General features: G+C 42.4%; 1 protein-coding gene across 2 annotated transcripts in view; it reads left to right on the top strand.

The window, feature by feature from the left end:
- Window positions 1-356: 356 nt before the first annotated feature.
- Window positions 357-16,436, top strand: part of GRM8 (glutamate metabotropic receptor 8) — an 860,517-nt gene continuing 844,437 nt past the window's right edge. For both annotated transcript variants that reach the window (XM_068972686.1, XM_068972687.1), the window contains exon 1: window positions 357-866. In XM_068972686.1, coding sequence (XP_068828787.1) covers window positions 357-866 — 510 coding nt within the window. The remainder of the gene's footprint in view (window positions 867-16,436) is intronic.

Genomic DNA, 16,436 nt, shown 5'->3' with positions numbered 1-16,436 from the left:
TAGGCCCATTGAATGTAACCCTTTCTTTTCTTCCTTCTGCCCTCCAGGAATAATTCTGCTACAGGGCTGACTTCAAGGATATGAATTGGTGACCTTATCCCAACCTCAGAGCCTCAGCTGTTCCTCTGATTTTTGCATCATTCCAGGCAAGTTGACTTTATGTGGAAATAAAATAGAACCTGATGGGATCTGATGGAAATTCACTGTGACATTCAAATCAAGAACTAAAACCCACAGAGCCTTTTCCCCATGGGCCCTGATGGTAGCCTCCAGAAGGTGCAGCCTCAGGTGGTCCCCCTTCTTCTGTGGCAAGAATAAACTTTGGGTATTGGATTGCAACACCGCCCGTGGAGAAAATGGTATGCGAGGGAAAGCGATCAGCCTCTTGCCCTTGTTTCTTTCTCCTGACGGCCAAGTTCTACTGGATCCTCACGATGATGCAAAGAACTCACAGCCAAGAGTATGCCCATTCCATTCGAGTGGATGGGGACATCATTTTGGGAGGTCTCTTTCCTGTCCATGCAAAGGGAGAGAGAGGGGTGCCTTGTGGGGAGCTGAAGAAAGAGAAGGGGATCCACAGATTGGAGGCCATGCTTTATGCAATTGACCAGATTAATAAGGACCCTGATCTCCTCTCCAATATCACTCTGGGTGTACGGATCCTCGACACCTGCTCCAGGGACACCTATGCTTTGGAGCAGTCCCTAACGTTTGTGCAGGCTTTGATAGAAAAGGATGCTTCAGATGTGAAATGTGCTAATGGAGATCCGCCCATTTTCACCAAGCCTGACAAGATTTCTGGTGTTATCGGTGCTGCCGCGAGCTCCGTGTCCATCATGGTGGCTAACATTTTAAGACTTTTTAAGGTAGGTAAAGGTACTAGACAGTTCTGACCATTGTGAAAAGACAATAAGTTGTCCTGGTTCCAGCTGCAGGTTTAAGAAGAAAGTGAACCCAGTAAAGATGCTCATAGACTCTTTCAGGGCCACAGTTTCTCCAAAGAGAGGAGTTTGTGTCTAGGATTCTACAAGTGTTGATTTAGTTCCACGTTTTTAAAGCAATTAATTGGATTACTTGTGATTTTTTTTTTTCTGAACAAACAGATGATAATTCCCATGACATGTTGAGTCCTCAGCATCTTGTGATATTCTTTTTTAATTTTTATTTTTTTAACACTAAAAGCATTTTGTATTGGAGTATAGTCTGTTAACAATATTGTGGTAGTTTCAGGTGGACATTGAAGGGACTCAGCCATACGTATACAAGTATCCATTCTCCCCTAGGCCCCTCTCCCATCCAGGCTGGCACATAACACTGAGCAGAGTTCCATGTACTATACAATAAGTTTTTGTTGGTTATCCATTTACATATAGCAATGTGTACATAACTGGGCTGATTTTAAAGCAAAGCAGGTAGTTTTTGAGAGTCTAATGAATTTTTAGCTCATTTATCAGATCAAACGTTTCTATGGTATTTGAGGTATATAATTTACTTGGTGAAACTTCCGTAATGTGGGATGCTCTGTTATGACAAAAATTCCTGTGTGAGGAAATTGTATTTATCACTAATGTGTAGATGGGAGTGACACTCTGGACTAGAAGATGGCCCTGAAGTTGTCAGGTTTATTCTAGCTACAATGGAGCAGCGTCTCATTAATTCAGACTGCCTGATGCAGACTTAGAATAATTATATGTAATTCTTATTGTAGTAAAAGCTCAGATTTAGCAGGATAACGTGAAACTTTTTGGTTTAGGATGATCTATTACCTACAGATTGCATTTACATATCAGATAAAATTGGCAAAAGAATATAAATATGAAACAATAGTTTGAAGGCATAAAGTCCCATAAAGTTATTGTAACTTATTTTTCATTAACATTCTCATTTTATTTATTAATATTTGTTATGTAGTCTTTGGTAATAGGCAACATTTTAAAAACTGAAAATATTTTTCACTCTGGTTTTTTTACTTAGTGGGACATGAATTTTCCAGCTTATTCTGAATTAATGAGTCTTCATTTAATATTATGAGAAACTGTTTCTGTGTGTATTAGATTTAAAAATATTAAAAGAATATGGAGAGGTTGGATAGATGACATATAATGACGAAAATGAACAAAGTGATGGAAAACTTAAAAAAAAAATAGAAGTGTTCAAATCAAAGTCTTTCTGGTTTGGAAGCTGCCTTGGGGGACCATCTAGTCTGGTTCATGTCTATAACATCCCCCTGGCTTCTGTATGAATTCCCTTAGTTTAGAGGAGAGAATGGTAAGAGACAGCTTAATGACTATTTTCAGATTGATGAAATTTTCTCAAATGAGGATGCTGCTGAGCAGAATTGCTCTGTATCTAAGGGGTACTGAAGAGTCACACAAAAGCATCAGGGAATACCTGAGATATTTGAGCCAGACGTTAGGAAAAGCCTCCTTGGCAAGAAGGATGCCAAATTGAAATAGGTGGCCAAAGGTGCTCTAGTTCTCCATCTCTGGAAACTTTCAAAGGAAACTGGATAAAGTTGTTAGCAGTTTCTTTTGGGCCAACTGACCCCCTACCTGGAGGCAAGGTAACCCTTTACCTGTGTTAGTCTGTTGGATTATTTAAAGAGAAAATGCAGGTGAAGGAGGACCTGACTGTCCTTTGTCTGTTTGGGCTGCCAAAGGAAACTTCAGGCCACCTGAAGGGTAGGTTTTGTTTTAATGCATTCTATATCTGGCTTCTCTCTGCTTTGTTCTTCTCTCACTGACAGGCCAATTCTCCCCTCACCCTCTTGGGTGACTCAGGGACCTTATTTGACCAGGTGGGAGAACTACCATTGACTCTGGGCAAAGTCCATTGCTGTAGGCCAGTTCTGGAAACCATCTGTCAGCAGGTGAAGGGGCTGCCATTTCTGCCTTTTAGCCAGGAGGAGATCTCTTGGTTATGCTAGGGGTCATAACTAAGACCAGTATGCTGGTCCAGAGTGAGCATTTAATATCTGGGAGCAGATATATTTTTTAACCAAATAACTGGGGCTTGAAAGATTTGTCTTTTATAAGCAAGTGAGAAGATGTAAGTGATCAGCCTGTCTTCTAGCTGAACCTGGAACCATGTGACTGAATTGATAATTGCAATTTCATTGTTCTGCCATTTTCATCTATTTTGATGATTTATATGAGACCTCCAGCCAGTGCTCCACACTGATATTAATTATGAAATGATGATGGTCACTTTTGGAATAGAAAATGTTTCACTTTATGTGTGAAAATATATTCTGTTTAAACATGTATGCTAGGACTAACATGAAATATTAGAATAGTTATCAAAGGAATAATTGGCAAATTAATGCATTGGGGATGGGCTTACACTTCCTTTTGAAAGATTAATACTTTGATTAACCAAATGCTGTGACTGTGAATAAAATTAAACATTTAGGACAATTTTATGGAGCTTGGTACCCTCCAGGACAGCATATGACCCATAGTATCTAAAAAAACTCCTGGATATCAATATAGTGCCACTTATTCCTGGATTAATGGAGTTACAGAAGGTTGAGCATCTTGGTTTGGAAACCCACAAACTATTAACCCTGACCGTGAGGGATGGAAACAAGGTCTTGATTAATGAATTTATCACTGTCCTGCTCAACAATAAGCATTAGTTGGGTTTTTTTTAGAATCTGTTTAAAATTATATAGAAAATATTTGGGCTGAAATCAGACGTAATCTCCGAATGTCTCAGTTCTCTTTTTTTTATGGACAGTCTGGGTAAAGCCATGTAGTATCTGCCTGGGCTACATTGTGAAGGAGACAAAGTCCTTCAGGCCCCAGCTTCCTCTTCCTGCAGTCTGACCCTCCTTGGCAGTCTTTCCTGACCTCCTGTCTCTCTGTGTTCTCCTAACTGCAGCCTTGTTTCAGGAAAGGAGGTATATGCGTAGCGTGCATGCATGCCATCTGCATATAGCATGTCTGTTTAAGTCAGAGGAAGATTCTGTTTTTCGTAGGATCACGAATTGTGGTTTGATGAAATGGTGTATCTTTGTAAAGGGAATTCAGACATGGAGGGAGGTTCATTTACCCCCCCAGAGATGGCACTTCTTGGGGTGGAGAACAGTGGGCGGGAGACTCAAGAGACATGAGTTCCATCCCTGGGTGGGGAAGATCTCCTGGAGAAGGAAATGGCTACCCACTCCAGGATTCTTGCCTGGGAAATCCCATGGACAGAAGAGCCTGGCATGCTGCAGTCTGTGTGGTCACAGAAAGTGGGACATGGTTGAGCACGCCGGTAGCCCACCGCCATGCGCCTGTGCATCTCCTCTGCCCTGGAATACAGCGGGTCCTGCTCCTTTCGAGAGTGAAGGAATGTTGCCCTTTGCTTCTCTTCCTGTCAAAGCTCAGGGGCAAATGAAAAAATCAGTCCTTTAACTTAAGAGGTGAATCGGACAGGGAGTGGAGCCAGACTCTATTGGTGAGGGGGACGGGCAGAAGCTGCACTGGGGCCCCACCCCTGGGGCACAGAATGCCACACTAAACCAGCGATTGTCTACCTGGCTCAGGGGGCATGCACTCTGTCCTCCTGCCCGGGGGATGGGGTATCAGCGGTCAGAACTACCTCAGAGGCTTTTCCTGTGACAGGACCCAGTGAGTGCGAACCTGCCAACTCCCGCCTGAGAACCATTTTTACTGATTGTACTGTCTCCTGTTTCTCAGGAGCACTGGGAGTGAAAACAAGTTTGAGAGTCACAGACAAAACGTTAATGATCTGAACTTTTTAGAAGCACTACACACAGCCTTAGCACACAGACACGTCATATTTGGGTTAACAGAGGGGCAGAGCAGTCACCTCGGTGACTGTTTTATGTCTAACCAAGTGCTGGGAGAAGGCAATGGCACCCCATTCCAGTACTCTCGCCTGGAAAATCCCATGGACGGAGGAGCCTGGTAGGCTGCAGTCCATGGGGTCGCTGAGAGTTGGACATGACTCAGTGACTTCACTTTCACTTTTCACTTTCATGCATTGGAGAAGGAAATGGCAACCCACTCCAGTGTTCTTGCCTGGAGAATCCCAGGGACGGGGGAGCCTGGTGGGCTGCCGTCTATGGAGTCGTACAGAGTCGGACACGACTGAAGCGACTTAGCAGCAGCAAGTGCTGGGAAAGATTGAGGGCAGGAGAAGAAGAGGACTACAGAGAATGAGATGGTTGGATGGCGACACTGACTCAAAGTGTTGCAGAAACCAGTAACTGAGAAACCAAGCACCATACTGGGAGAGATGAACTCTGGTTTATTAGCTCAGCGGGCCCAGAGGAGTTAACACTCTAAGCTCTGAGCCCTGAACAAAGGGGTTACAGAGTTTTTATACCTGGACAGGCATGATTAAGCGGGTTTGCGGGTTTGCAGAGGCTGGGTGATTGCAAACAGCAGGACAAGGGTGAGTGAGATAAGCTCCAGTTCTTAGTATTGTGAGTCCCCATTTTCTGAGACCTACATGATCCAGACTTTGCAAGGAGCAAGCTGAGTTACAGAGGCAGAAGAAGCAGGAGGTTATGTAAAATTTTAACTTTTCCTCTTCAAATGGACATGAACTTGGGCAGACTCCAGGAGACAGTAGAGGACGGGGAAGCCTGGCATGCTGCAGTCCATGAGGCTGCAAAGAGTTGGACACGACTGAGCAACTGAACAAAAACAACAGCAATGGTAATATTTGTAGATAATAGTAGGATCGATTAGGATAACTGCAGAGTGGCAAACGCAGAAGACTCGGAACTGCTCCAACCTGCATGAAGGCAGATCTGCCATTTCTGTGGCTCCTGCATTGCAGAGAGACCAAAGAAAAGAGGGGTCCAACTCTCAGAGAGAGATTGTGTAGTTTGAAAAGAGTTACAAAGAATGAGAGGGTCTTTTGGGTATTTTGGCCAGGAAGCCCATCATTTAAATTTGTTTTATAAAGCAGTTTCGAGGAATTTGCATATGTTTTATAAAGAGCTGGGATTTTTTTCCTTTTCTAGAAATTTCCACCCCTCTCCTTTAAATTAGAGCAAATCTGCTCCTCAAAACACTAATCATGTCTTAGTTTGGGCAAAGATTGAACATTCTAAGTTAAAAATAGCACATTGGCGCTTGGAGGTAATGCATGCTAATGTCCACATAGATGCACTGAGGTTAAGAAAGGACAGTGTCAGATGTGATTCTCCTTCTCCTGCTTTTCTGGTCAACTTTACCTAGAGTTAATTTTCGACTATTGAAGGATGGGGGATTAGTCTATAGTGTATGGTTTCCAAAATAATCAAATGGGACTTTTGAATAGAAATCCACTTGTGGGCTAGATAATTTCTCCCCGTGTGGAAGTGTCCTGGCTCTAAATGGCTAAAACGGACCTTCGTGTTAAGTCAGTGAAGTACAGTGACGCATCCCATTACCCTAGATGTGCTCGCTAACCCTTCTATGTTTACAAAGATGTATTTTCTTCCAAGAGACTCCGCTAATTGCAGCAACCACTCCCATCAAGCCAAGCATTTTGCAAGTTATTTATTGCTTACAGTGAGCATTCTTAACTCTAAACTCTGAACAGGTAAATCTGCCTATCCAGGTGTATCTAGTTAGATGGACAGAAAAATGAGCCCAATCAATAAACTCAGCAGGAGGTAACATTTTATGTTAAATCTTATTTGATGGCAAATAGATAATGGAAAATTGAAAGATAGACTCCTCAGTCAATCCTTTGCTTCTGTGGCAAGCTCTAATTTAGTTTTGTAAAGAGCCTGTTCACTTCAGATGAGAGATGACGGGTGTTCTCTCTCAGTGGCTCTAAGTGGGTGTGGCGGGCGGGAGGAATGGGCACTGCCTGTTGTCGCTGACACAACTCGCAGCAATAGGGATACATAAATGTCCAGATGTGGTCATGCCAGGCTTCCTAAAGCTCTCATAGCTGTCATTACTTCCATGATGAAGTCTACTTCCACTTGGGCAAGTCTTTTCTCACTTCTCTCCACTACATTAAGTTTCTCTGTCACATGTAACAAAGCTCCATGAGGGCAGGATGATATCCATGATAAGCATAGGGCATATATATCTTATTTGTGGTTGTATTTCCCATACCTAGTATGGACCTATCCGGAAACCCAATAAATGTTTGCTGAATGAATGAATGAACCATATCTCTCCACCCACTTCCACCTCCCTCACCCCAATTTCAGATATTGGAAATAATAGGTGTTGGGTACATAGAACAGATAAGGGATTTTAACTTTTGTACTGTTTGAGAAAAAGGAACAAAAGGAGAGAAAGGAGGAGAAAGAAGGAGAGAAGGTATATTTGGGGAATTCCTATATTTTCATGTGCTGCCTCATTTTCCTACCAGTGCATGTTTTTTCCAAACAGATTTTTTAAATTAAAAATTAAGTAAAAGACATGAGCACATTCTCATTTTGAAAAGTCCAAGCAATGAATAAGTAAATAGTGTAAAATGGAAAGAGGCTATATTCAAACACACCTATCTCTCAGTAAAGTTACGTACACAGAATTTTATTAACAGATATACCTTATGACTTTTTTTTAAATGTAAGAATGTGACTGGGAGAGATTTCTATATTGGTTAGTATAGATTCACCTCAGTAATTCTCAACCCTGGCTGCATGTTACCATCACCTGGATAGTTTTTTAAAAAGCCCAAATCCTACACAAGACCAACAAAACTGGGGTGGAGCCCTGGCATTGGTATATTATATAATCCCCAGGTGATTCTGTTATTTGTCCAGGACTGAGAGCTATAAAACTTTAGCTATAAAACTTTTAACTTTAATTATATGAATAGAGCATCATTTATTCAATGAATCCTTTAAGGTATTTGACTTTGATTTCTTAAGGTCACTTAATCATTTGGAAAAAAAAAAAAAGTAAAAACAATGCCAGAGGCATCGTTAGATGCCTGAGCACTGTTAGCTCTCAAGTGAATTTTGATGTCATAGCGCCCCTTCTTGGACCAACAGAGGGGCTGAATTAACGAATTCCCTCAAAACAGTTTGCTATAAGTTAGACTCACATGACATAGGCCCGCATCACAGGCCATGGCTCTTTACGACATTGAGTAACTTAGAACCAGTGTTAGTATTGTGGTTGTGTTCTCAGACCGTTAAAGCAGCATCATGACTCGTTGGGTGGAGCAGATTTTAAACTTGGTGAATTTAAATTAAATATTTCTTACTTTCCCTTTTTCTAGCCTCCAAAGGTTTAACACCCTACAGTGAATATTGAAGACATCTTAAGACCTGACAATGATTAATGCCTGTCTTTTCAGTGTTTAATAAGGCAGGGACTTCCTGGCAGTTCAGTGGTTAATACTCCAAGTTTCCACTTCAGGGGGCCTGGGTTTGATCCTTGGTCAGGAAACTAAGATTGCAAGTGCCAACCATGGTGCAGCAAAAAAAAAAAAAAAGATTGTTTTAACTAGTGATTGTGAGTGAGGACGGGCTCCCCAGGTGGTGCTAGTGGTAAAGAACACGCTTGCCAATGCAGGAGACATAAAGAGATGCAGGTTCGATCCCTGGGTTGGGAAGATCCCCTGGAAGAGGGCATGGCAATGCACTTATATCCTTGCCTGGAGAAACCCTTGGACAGAGGAGCCTGGCTGGTTATGGTCCATAGGGTTGCAAAGAGTCGGAGACGACTGAAGCAACTTAGCATGCACACATGCGTGAGTGAGGAGAGGGAAGAGGAGAGGGGCAATAAAGGAGCAGGGGAAAGAAGGATTGTTATGGGATTATATGAAATCATGTGTGCGAAACTTTTGAAAATTGTTTCAGGACAGGTTTTTCCCAGACTCTTCAGAAGATAGCTAGAAAGCTATAAAACAAGCCTATAGGATTTAAAGACTCTTCCATTCAGTTAAAAGTAAATAAGGGCTTCTCTGGTGGCTCAGTGGCAAAGAATCCACCTGTCAATGCAGGAGACATGGGTTTGATCCCTGGTCGGGGAAGATCCCACAAGTCACAAAGCATCTAAGGCCCGGTGCCACAGCTCCTGAGTCTGAGCTCTAGATCCCCGCGGAGCCAACGACTACAGCCCACACACCTTAGAGCCTGTGCTCTGTGACAAGAGAAGCCACCGCAGTGAGAAGCCTGCATACCGCAACTAGAGAAAAAGGCTGCACAGCCAAAATTAAAAATTTACATAAATAATAACGAGGTTGTTTGGAAAGTAGTGAGTTTTTCCAAGAGAATTGTGACAGTGCTATGCATTTTTGTTGTTGTTGTTGTTGCATAAGAAGTTGTCTGAAAAGCCTTTCTAGAACAAGTCAGGGTATATGTGGTGGTGGTTTTGTCACTAAGTTGTGTCCGACTCTTGCGACCCCATGGACCATAGCCCACCAGGCTCCTCTGTCCTTGGGATTCTCCAGGTAAGAATACTGGAATGGGTTGCCATTTCCTTTTCCAGGGGATCTTCCCGACCTAGGAATCGAACGCGGGTTTCCTGCATTGCAGGGAGGTTCTTTACCGACTATGTATAAGTAAATTTCTGCAAGGAAAGTCCTATGCTCTTCTGTTAACTCTTTCACCTCAAAGGTCACAGTGGTTAGTTTTTTAAAGAAATTTAGAGACTTTTTTTTTTTTTTTAAAGAGAAGTTTTAGCATACAGCCAAATTGAAGGTGGCAGTTCTTTTATTTGGTTTCAGGACAGGTTTCTTCCCAGACTCTTCAGAAGCTAGCTAGAAAGCTATAAAACAACCAAAGGTTGTTCCTTCTGGGGAAGCTTCACCTCTGGGGGCTGCCCCTGGCTCCTGCCCAGTAGCTCTGAAACTTTACTCTGCATCTGAATCACCCAGAGGGCTTGTGAAAGCAGCATTGCTGAGCCCCTGGCAGAGCTTCTGAGTCAGTAAGTCTGGGTTGGGGTCTGAGACCTGGTATTTCCAGTGGTTCCCAGGTGATGCTGATGCTGCCGTTTTGCCGATCACGCTTTGAGAACCTCTGCTCCCTGCAAATCACTTGCTGGCTGACTTAGCAAGTCAAAGTACACAAGACAAAAATGAGGTTGAACAATGTTCTGTCTGGTAGTGGCCTTTTATTCTTTTGACTCATGCCTGGTTGAATTTCTGTTCCTATTGGTCATAATCACAGCAGCTGCTGTATGGATCTATTTTTAATTATGTGCCCTTTTGGAAGTTGTGTTCCTTATTAAATAATGCATGGCTCAGGAGTCCTGATCAGTGGAATGGCCTCTTGAACACGGTTCCTAAAGCAGGGTCACTTAGATGACGACATTTCCTCATTTTTACTACCTATGATAGTGAAGCAGACCGATTTAAGAAGCCTAGACTGTGAGGTACACATTAACAGGGAATTGAGAACAGTAAGAGACGAAAAGAGGCTATGGTTTGACTCAGATGCCAGCAATTTGTCTTCAGAAATCATGACAGCTACGTTCTGACTTCTATTATGAGATGAGATTGCAAATAACATTCCACAGCAGTCTTAATCAATAGAGGGTCACAAGAGGCCCTCCTTTCCCAACAGTGGGGAGAAAGGGCTTATTTACCCATTTAATTGATAGAAAGTGTTCTCTGGCAAAAGACAGAGACATCTCTTTCAGCTGTATTAACGGACATGTCTAAGCACTCTTAATAACATAAAAATATACATGTAATCTTCCTGTTGGGCTTCCTAGGTGGCACTCGTGGTAAAGAACCTGCCTGCCAAAGCAGGAGATATAGGAGATGAGGGTTTGATCTTTGCGTTGGGAAGATCCCCTGGAGGAGGGCATGGCAACCCACTCCAGTATTCTTGCCTGGAAAATCCTATGGACAGCAGACCCTGGAAGGCTATGGTCCATGGGGTCGCAGAGAGTCAGAGACAACTGAAGTGACTTAGTACAATATTTATGTATTTTAAACATATAATGAGTACCAGGCTGGTGGGTTGGGAAGGGATCCAGGTATAACATCAACCTGGGCTTCCCCTGTGGCTCAGCTGGTAAAGAATCAGCCTGCAATGTGGGAGACCTGCGTTTGATCCCTGGATTGGGAAGATCCCCTGGAGAAGGGAAAGGCTACCCACTCCAATATTCTGGCCTGGAGAATTCCATGGACAGTATAGTCCATGGGGTTGCAAAGAGTTGAAGACAACTGGGCGACTTTCACTTTTCACTAAGCTACCTTTGTCTGTTTTCAGAATGAAGCCGATTTCTGCTGCTTTATTTCCTTTGGCCCAGTAAGCTGACAGGCACGTGTTTTCAATGTTGGCCATTTGTCTCCTTCCAAGACTCTCCCAGGCTCCCTCTGTGCTTGGGGAGACTGGTTCCTCAATATAAGATAGCCCCAGGTCTACTGCTGAGGCTCAACTTTGGAGTTAGGTATCTGTTCTGTGTCCCCCAACTGCCACCCTGAGCTCCTTTGGAAAGTAGGGATGATGACATATTCTTGCTTCAGCTCACCCTTGCTTCTTTTTACATGAATTGAGAGTGAATTCTAAGTTTCATTAGTGTTTACACTATTTCTTACATTTTAAATTTAAGTATTAACATTGTGACAATTCTATGTATTAGAGTTCTCAAAGTGATTTATCATTTCAGCTCTGAGAATGTTTGCATTTATATTGTTTAGAGAACAAAGGACATCATTCTTATGCAGATTTGTTGCAGCGATATTTGTGTCCTACAGATATTTATCCTCAGGAGCTGTCTCTTCAAATTATAGATTATGGTAATGTACTTATCTAGTGGTGCTTGGTACTGTTTTTGAGTAAAGCGGATTAATGTGAACTGTATGAAATAGGTCAGGTTTCATAGTCAGACTTCCTGGGTTCAAATTCGGATGTAACACTTTTTAGCTGTATTACCTTAAGCATGACTACTCATTGGAAATAACCCTGATGCTGGGAAAGATTGAAGGCAAAAGGAGAAGGGGATGGCAGAGGATGAGATGGTTATTTAGCATCACCTGCTCAGTGGACATGAATTTGAGCAAACTCTGGGAGTTAGTGAAAGGCAGAGGAGCCTGGTGTGCTGCAGTCCATGGGGTTGCCAAGAGTTGGACAGGATTCAAACAACAACAACAAATCTTAAGCATGCTAGTTAATTTCTAAATCTTGGCTTTCTATTATGTGTATTTTTTAAAATTAAAAAATTTTCATTGGAGTATAGTTGATTTACAATGTTGTGTTAGAGGGGTACAGCGTGATAAGTTGCTTAAGTCACGTCTGACTCTTTGTGACCACATGGACCTTAACCTTAGGCTCTTCAGTCCTTGGGATTCTCTAGGCATGAATAATGAAGTGGCTTGCTATGCCTTTCTCTAGGAGATCTTTCCCACCCAGGGATCGAACTCATGCCTCCTGCATCTCCAGTATTGGCAGGCGGGTTCTTTACCACTAGCACCATCTGGGAAGCCAGGTGTATAGCAAAGTTATCTAAATGTTAACTTTCTTAGATTAAAAAGTAGATAATAATAGTACTTCCTTCATAAGGTTTTAAGATAAATTAGATGAAGTGCTTGCAAGTCCTAAGAATCTCTGATGCATAGCTATGCTGACTTTAGTGGGGAGGGAAATAATTGATGTCCACTGTTAGTTGAATATTCATCTTGAGTTAACCCTCTCCTCCCACACTCAAGCATCCCACCTGACTTGCTTTATTTTGTGAACAATGGCAGGTTAGAATGAAAGATGGTGTCATTGACCAGGAAACAATGCAATCAATAGTTCTAAATAGGCTTTGGTGTGGAGCTAATTTGCCTGAAGCCCAAATATGAGACTGGGACCTCACCAACCACGCTCCAGGCAGCAGAGCTAAGAAAGCAGCTCAGTTTAGTTGCTCAGTTGTCTCTGACTCTTTGCGACCTCATGGACTGCAGCACGCCAGGCCTCCCTGTCCATCACCAACTCCCGGAGTTTCCCAAGCTCATGTCCACTGAGTGGGTGATGCCATCCAACCATTTCATCCTCTATCGTCCCCTTCTCCTCCTGCCCTCAATCTTTCCCAGCATCAGGGTCTTTACAAATGAGTCAGCTCTTCGCATCAGGTGGCCAAAGTATTGGAGTTTCAGCTTCAACATCAGTCTTTCCAATGAACACCCAGAATTGATCTCTTTTAGGATGGACTGGTTTGATCTCCTTGCAGTCCAAGGGACTCTCAAGAGTCTTCTCCAACACCATAGTTCAAAAGCATCAATTCTTTTGGTGCCCAGCTTTCTTTATAGTCCAACTCTCACATCCATACATGACTACTGGAAAAACCATAGCTTTGATTAGATGGACCTTTGTTGGCAAAGTAATACCTCTGCTCTTTAATATGCTGTCTAGGTTGGTCATAACTTTCCTTCTAAGGAGTAAGCATCTTTTAATTTCATGGTTGCAATCACCATCTGCAGTGATTTTGGAGACCAAGTCTACCACGGTTTCCCCATCTATTGCCATGAAGTGATGGGATCAGATGCCATGATCTTAGTTTTCTGAATGTTGAGCTTTAAGCCAACTTTTTCACTCTCCTATTTCACTTTCATCAAGAGGCTCTTTAGTTCTTCTTCATTTTCTGCCATAAGGGTGGTGTCATCTGCATATCTGAGGTTCTTAATATTTCTCCCAGCAATCTTGATTCCAGCTTGTGCTTCTTCCAGCCCAGCATTTATCATGATGTACGCTGCATATTAGTTAAATAAGCAGGGTGACAATATACAGCCTTGACATAGTGCTTTCCCTATTTGGAACCAGTCTGTTGTTCCATGTCCAGTTCTAACTGTTGTTTCCTGACCTGCATATAGGTTTCTCAAGAGGTAGGTCAGGTGGTCTGGTATTCCCATCTCTTTCAGAATTTTCCATACTTTATTGTGATCCACACAGTCAAATGCTTTATCATAGTCAATAAAGCAGAAATAGATGATTTTCTGGAACTCTCTTGCTTTTTCCATGATCCAGCGAGTGTTGGCAATTTAATCTCTGGTCCCTCTGCCTTTTCTAAAACCAGCTTGCACATCTGGAAGTTCATGGTTCACGTACTATTGAAGCCTGACTTGAAGAATTTTGAACACTAATTTGCTAGCGTATGAGATGAGTGCAATTGTGCGGTAATTTGAGCATTCTTTGGCATTGCCTTTCTTTGGGATTGGAATGAAAACTGACCTTTTCCAGTCCTATGGCCACTGCGGAGTTTTCCAAATTTGCTGGCATATTGAGTGCATCACTTTCACAGCATCATCTTTTAGGATTTGAAATAGCTCAACTGAAGTTCCATTACCTCCACTAGCTTTGTTCGTAGTGATGCTTCCTAAGGCCCACTTGACTTCACATTCCAGGATGTCTGGCTCTCGGTTAGCGATCACACCATCATGATTATCTAGGTCGTGAAGATCTTTTTTGTACAGTTCTTCTGTGTATTCTTGCCACCTCTTCTTAATAACTTCTGCTTCTGTTAGGCCCCTACCATTTCTGTCCTTTATTGAGCCTCTCTTTGCATGTAATGTCCCCTTGGTATCTCTAATTTCCTTGAAGATATCTCTAGTCTTTCTCATTCTATAGTTTTCCTCTATTTCTTTGCACCGATCACTGAGGAAGTCTTTCTTATCTCTCCGTGCTATTCTTTGGAACTCTGCATTCAAATGGATATATCTTTTCTTTTCTCCCTTGCTTTTCATTTCTCTTCTTTTCTCAGCTATTTGTAAGGCCTCCTCAGACAGCCATTTTGCTTTTTTTGCATTTCTTTTTCTTGGGGATGGTCTTGATCCTTGTCTCTTGTACAATGTCATGAACCTCCGTCCATAGTTAATCAGGCACTCTGTCTATCAGATCTAGTCCCTTAAATTTATTTCTCACTTCCACTGTGCAATCATAAGGGATTTGATTTAGGTCATACCTGAATGGTCTATTGGTTTTCCCTAGTTTCTTCAATTTAAGTCTGAATTTGGCAATAAGGAGCTCTATTTACAAATCCATGTCTTAGGTGGTTAGAGTCAGCTTTTTTGAATTAACAACTCAGGATTCAGGGAAAGAGTGGATGATTCAAAGGTAAGCTGTGCTGAATTTTAAGGTTATTCCAGCACCCAAACAAGTGCCACTAGGGTTCAGTTTTGAAAAATAACATATTCTGGCTCCATTGGATTCTTTCCCAGTAGCCCTGTTTTGATGGTGTAAGAGGCAGAGCTGTGGCTGTGGATGAGCAGTTGACTAACCCTAAGGCTGGAGGCAGTCTTTAAGGCTTTCTTTTGGGTTGGAATTCCCTCTCTTTGCCATGTGTGGTATAATGATCTAATATAGTTGGAATCACAGGCCCACTCTGGACCAAAAGCAGTATCCCTTTATTGAGGGAATACTCTCATGGACTATATAACACATATACCTGTCACCTTCTGATACAAATGTCAGAAATGTAAGCATGAAAAGGTTCAGAAGTACTTTCTCTAGAAGTCACATTCATTTTTGGACAACCAGAAAAATAACGGAACTAAATATATAAAACTTTGACTCCCACGCTGACCTCTTTTGTTCCACCTGTTTAAAATGTGAATCATTCATATTAATTGTGGCCCGGTAAATTTTCCTGTTAATCAAACATGGATAGTTGACTTAAATGTGAAAAGACTTCACAGGGAAAGAGGAGTGATATTTTTGTAATGCAGAATTGCACCGTCTTTGTAGAAAGGACAGAGTCCTACCTGAGTGTTACTTGCTGAATAGTTCTTGGTGGTGCTCTTTAAACTCAGGAAGTGTGAAAACCTTTATTTTCCACCAAGAGAAGCAGAATAGGGTGAAGAAATGCCAGCATATTATCCACTTACTTGCATTCTTTAACAGGTGAAATAGGTAACACCCAGTCAGTCCCCAGCAGGTGTTTGGACTTATTCAGCATCTTGGAAGTATATGCATAGTGTTTGACACTCCTGGGGATAATTATGAAAGAAGTAGAAGATTCTAAGTTTTACATTGCTTAGAACCTAGTTGGGGAGAAATTACTAACATGTATACAGTAGTAATTCTTCCCTGGTGGCTCAGATGGTGAAGAACCTGCCTGCAATGCAGGAGACCCACGTTCGATCCTTGGATCAGGAAGATCCTCTGGAGAAGGAAATGGCAACCCCCTCCAGTATTCTTGCCTGGAGAATTCCGTGAAAAAGAGGAGCCTGGAGAGCTATAGTCCATGGGGTTACAAAAGACTCGGACATGACTTAACAACTAAAGAAGAATACAATAACAACAAATAGTATAAAACGATGTGATAAGGCTGTGATGTGGTGCTTGGTTTAGAAGAGAGGCTGACTTCACCTGAGAAAGCTGCAGCTATCGGCCAGCTGCTCGTGGGCATGTGGGACAGGGCTGGGCCAAGGTGGAAGGGTGGGAGTGTAGAAACCCGAGGCCAGGCGAGGAGAGGAGCTCTTCCAAGTGTAGGGAATCTCAGATCCAACCTTTGATCTGATGCCTTCAGCTCCGTGAAGATGGAAGCAAGTGGAGGGCTTGTTTCTCGTGCTTCGCTTCTGCTTGTTTT

This window comes from Capricornis sumatraensis, chromosome 5, assembly GCF_032405125.1.
Source record: "Capricornis sumatraensis isolate serow.1 chromosome 5, serow.2, whole genome shotgun sequence".
NCBI classification, from domain to species: domain Eukaryota; kingdom Metazoa; phylum Chordata; class Mammalia; order Artiodactyla; family Bovidae; genus Capricornis; species Capricornis sumatraensis.
The sequence above is the reverse complement of the archived record's forward strand: the minus strand, read 5'-3'. Positions and strand labels throughout refer to the sequence as shown.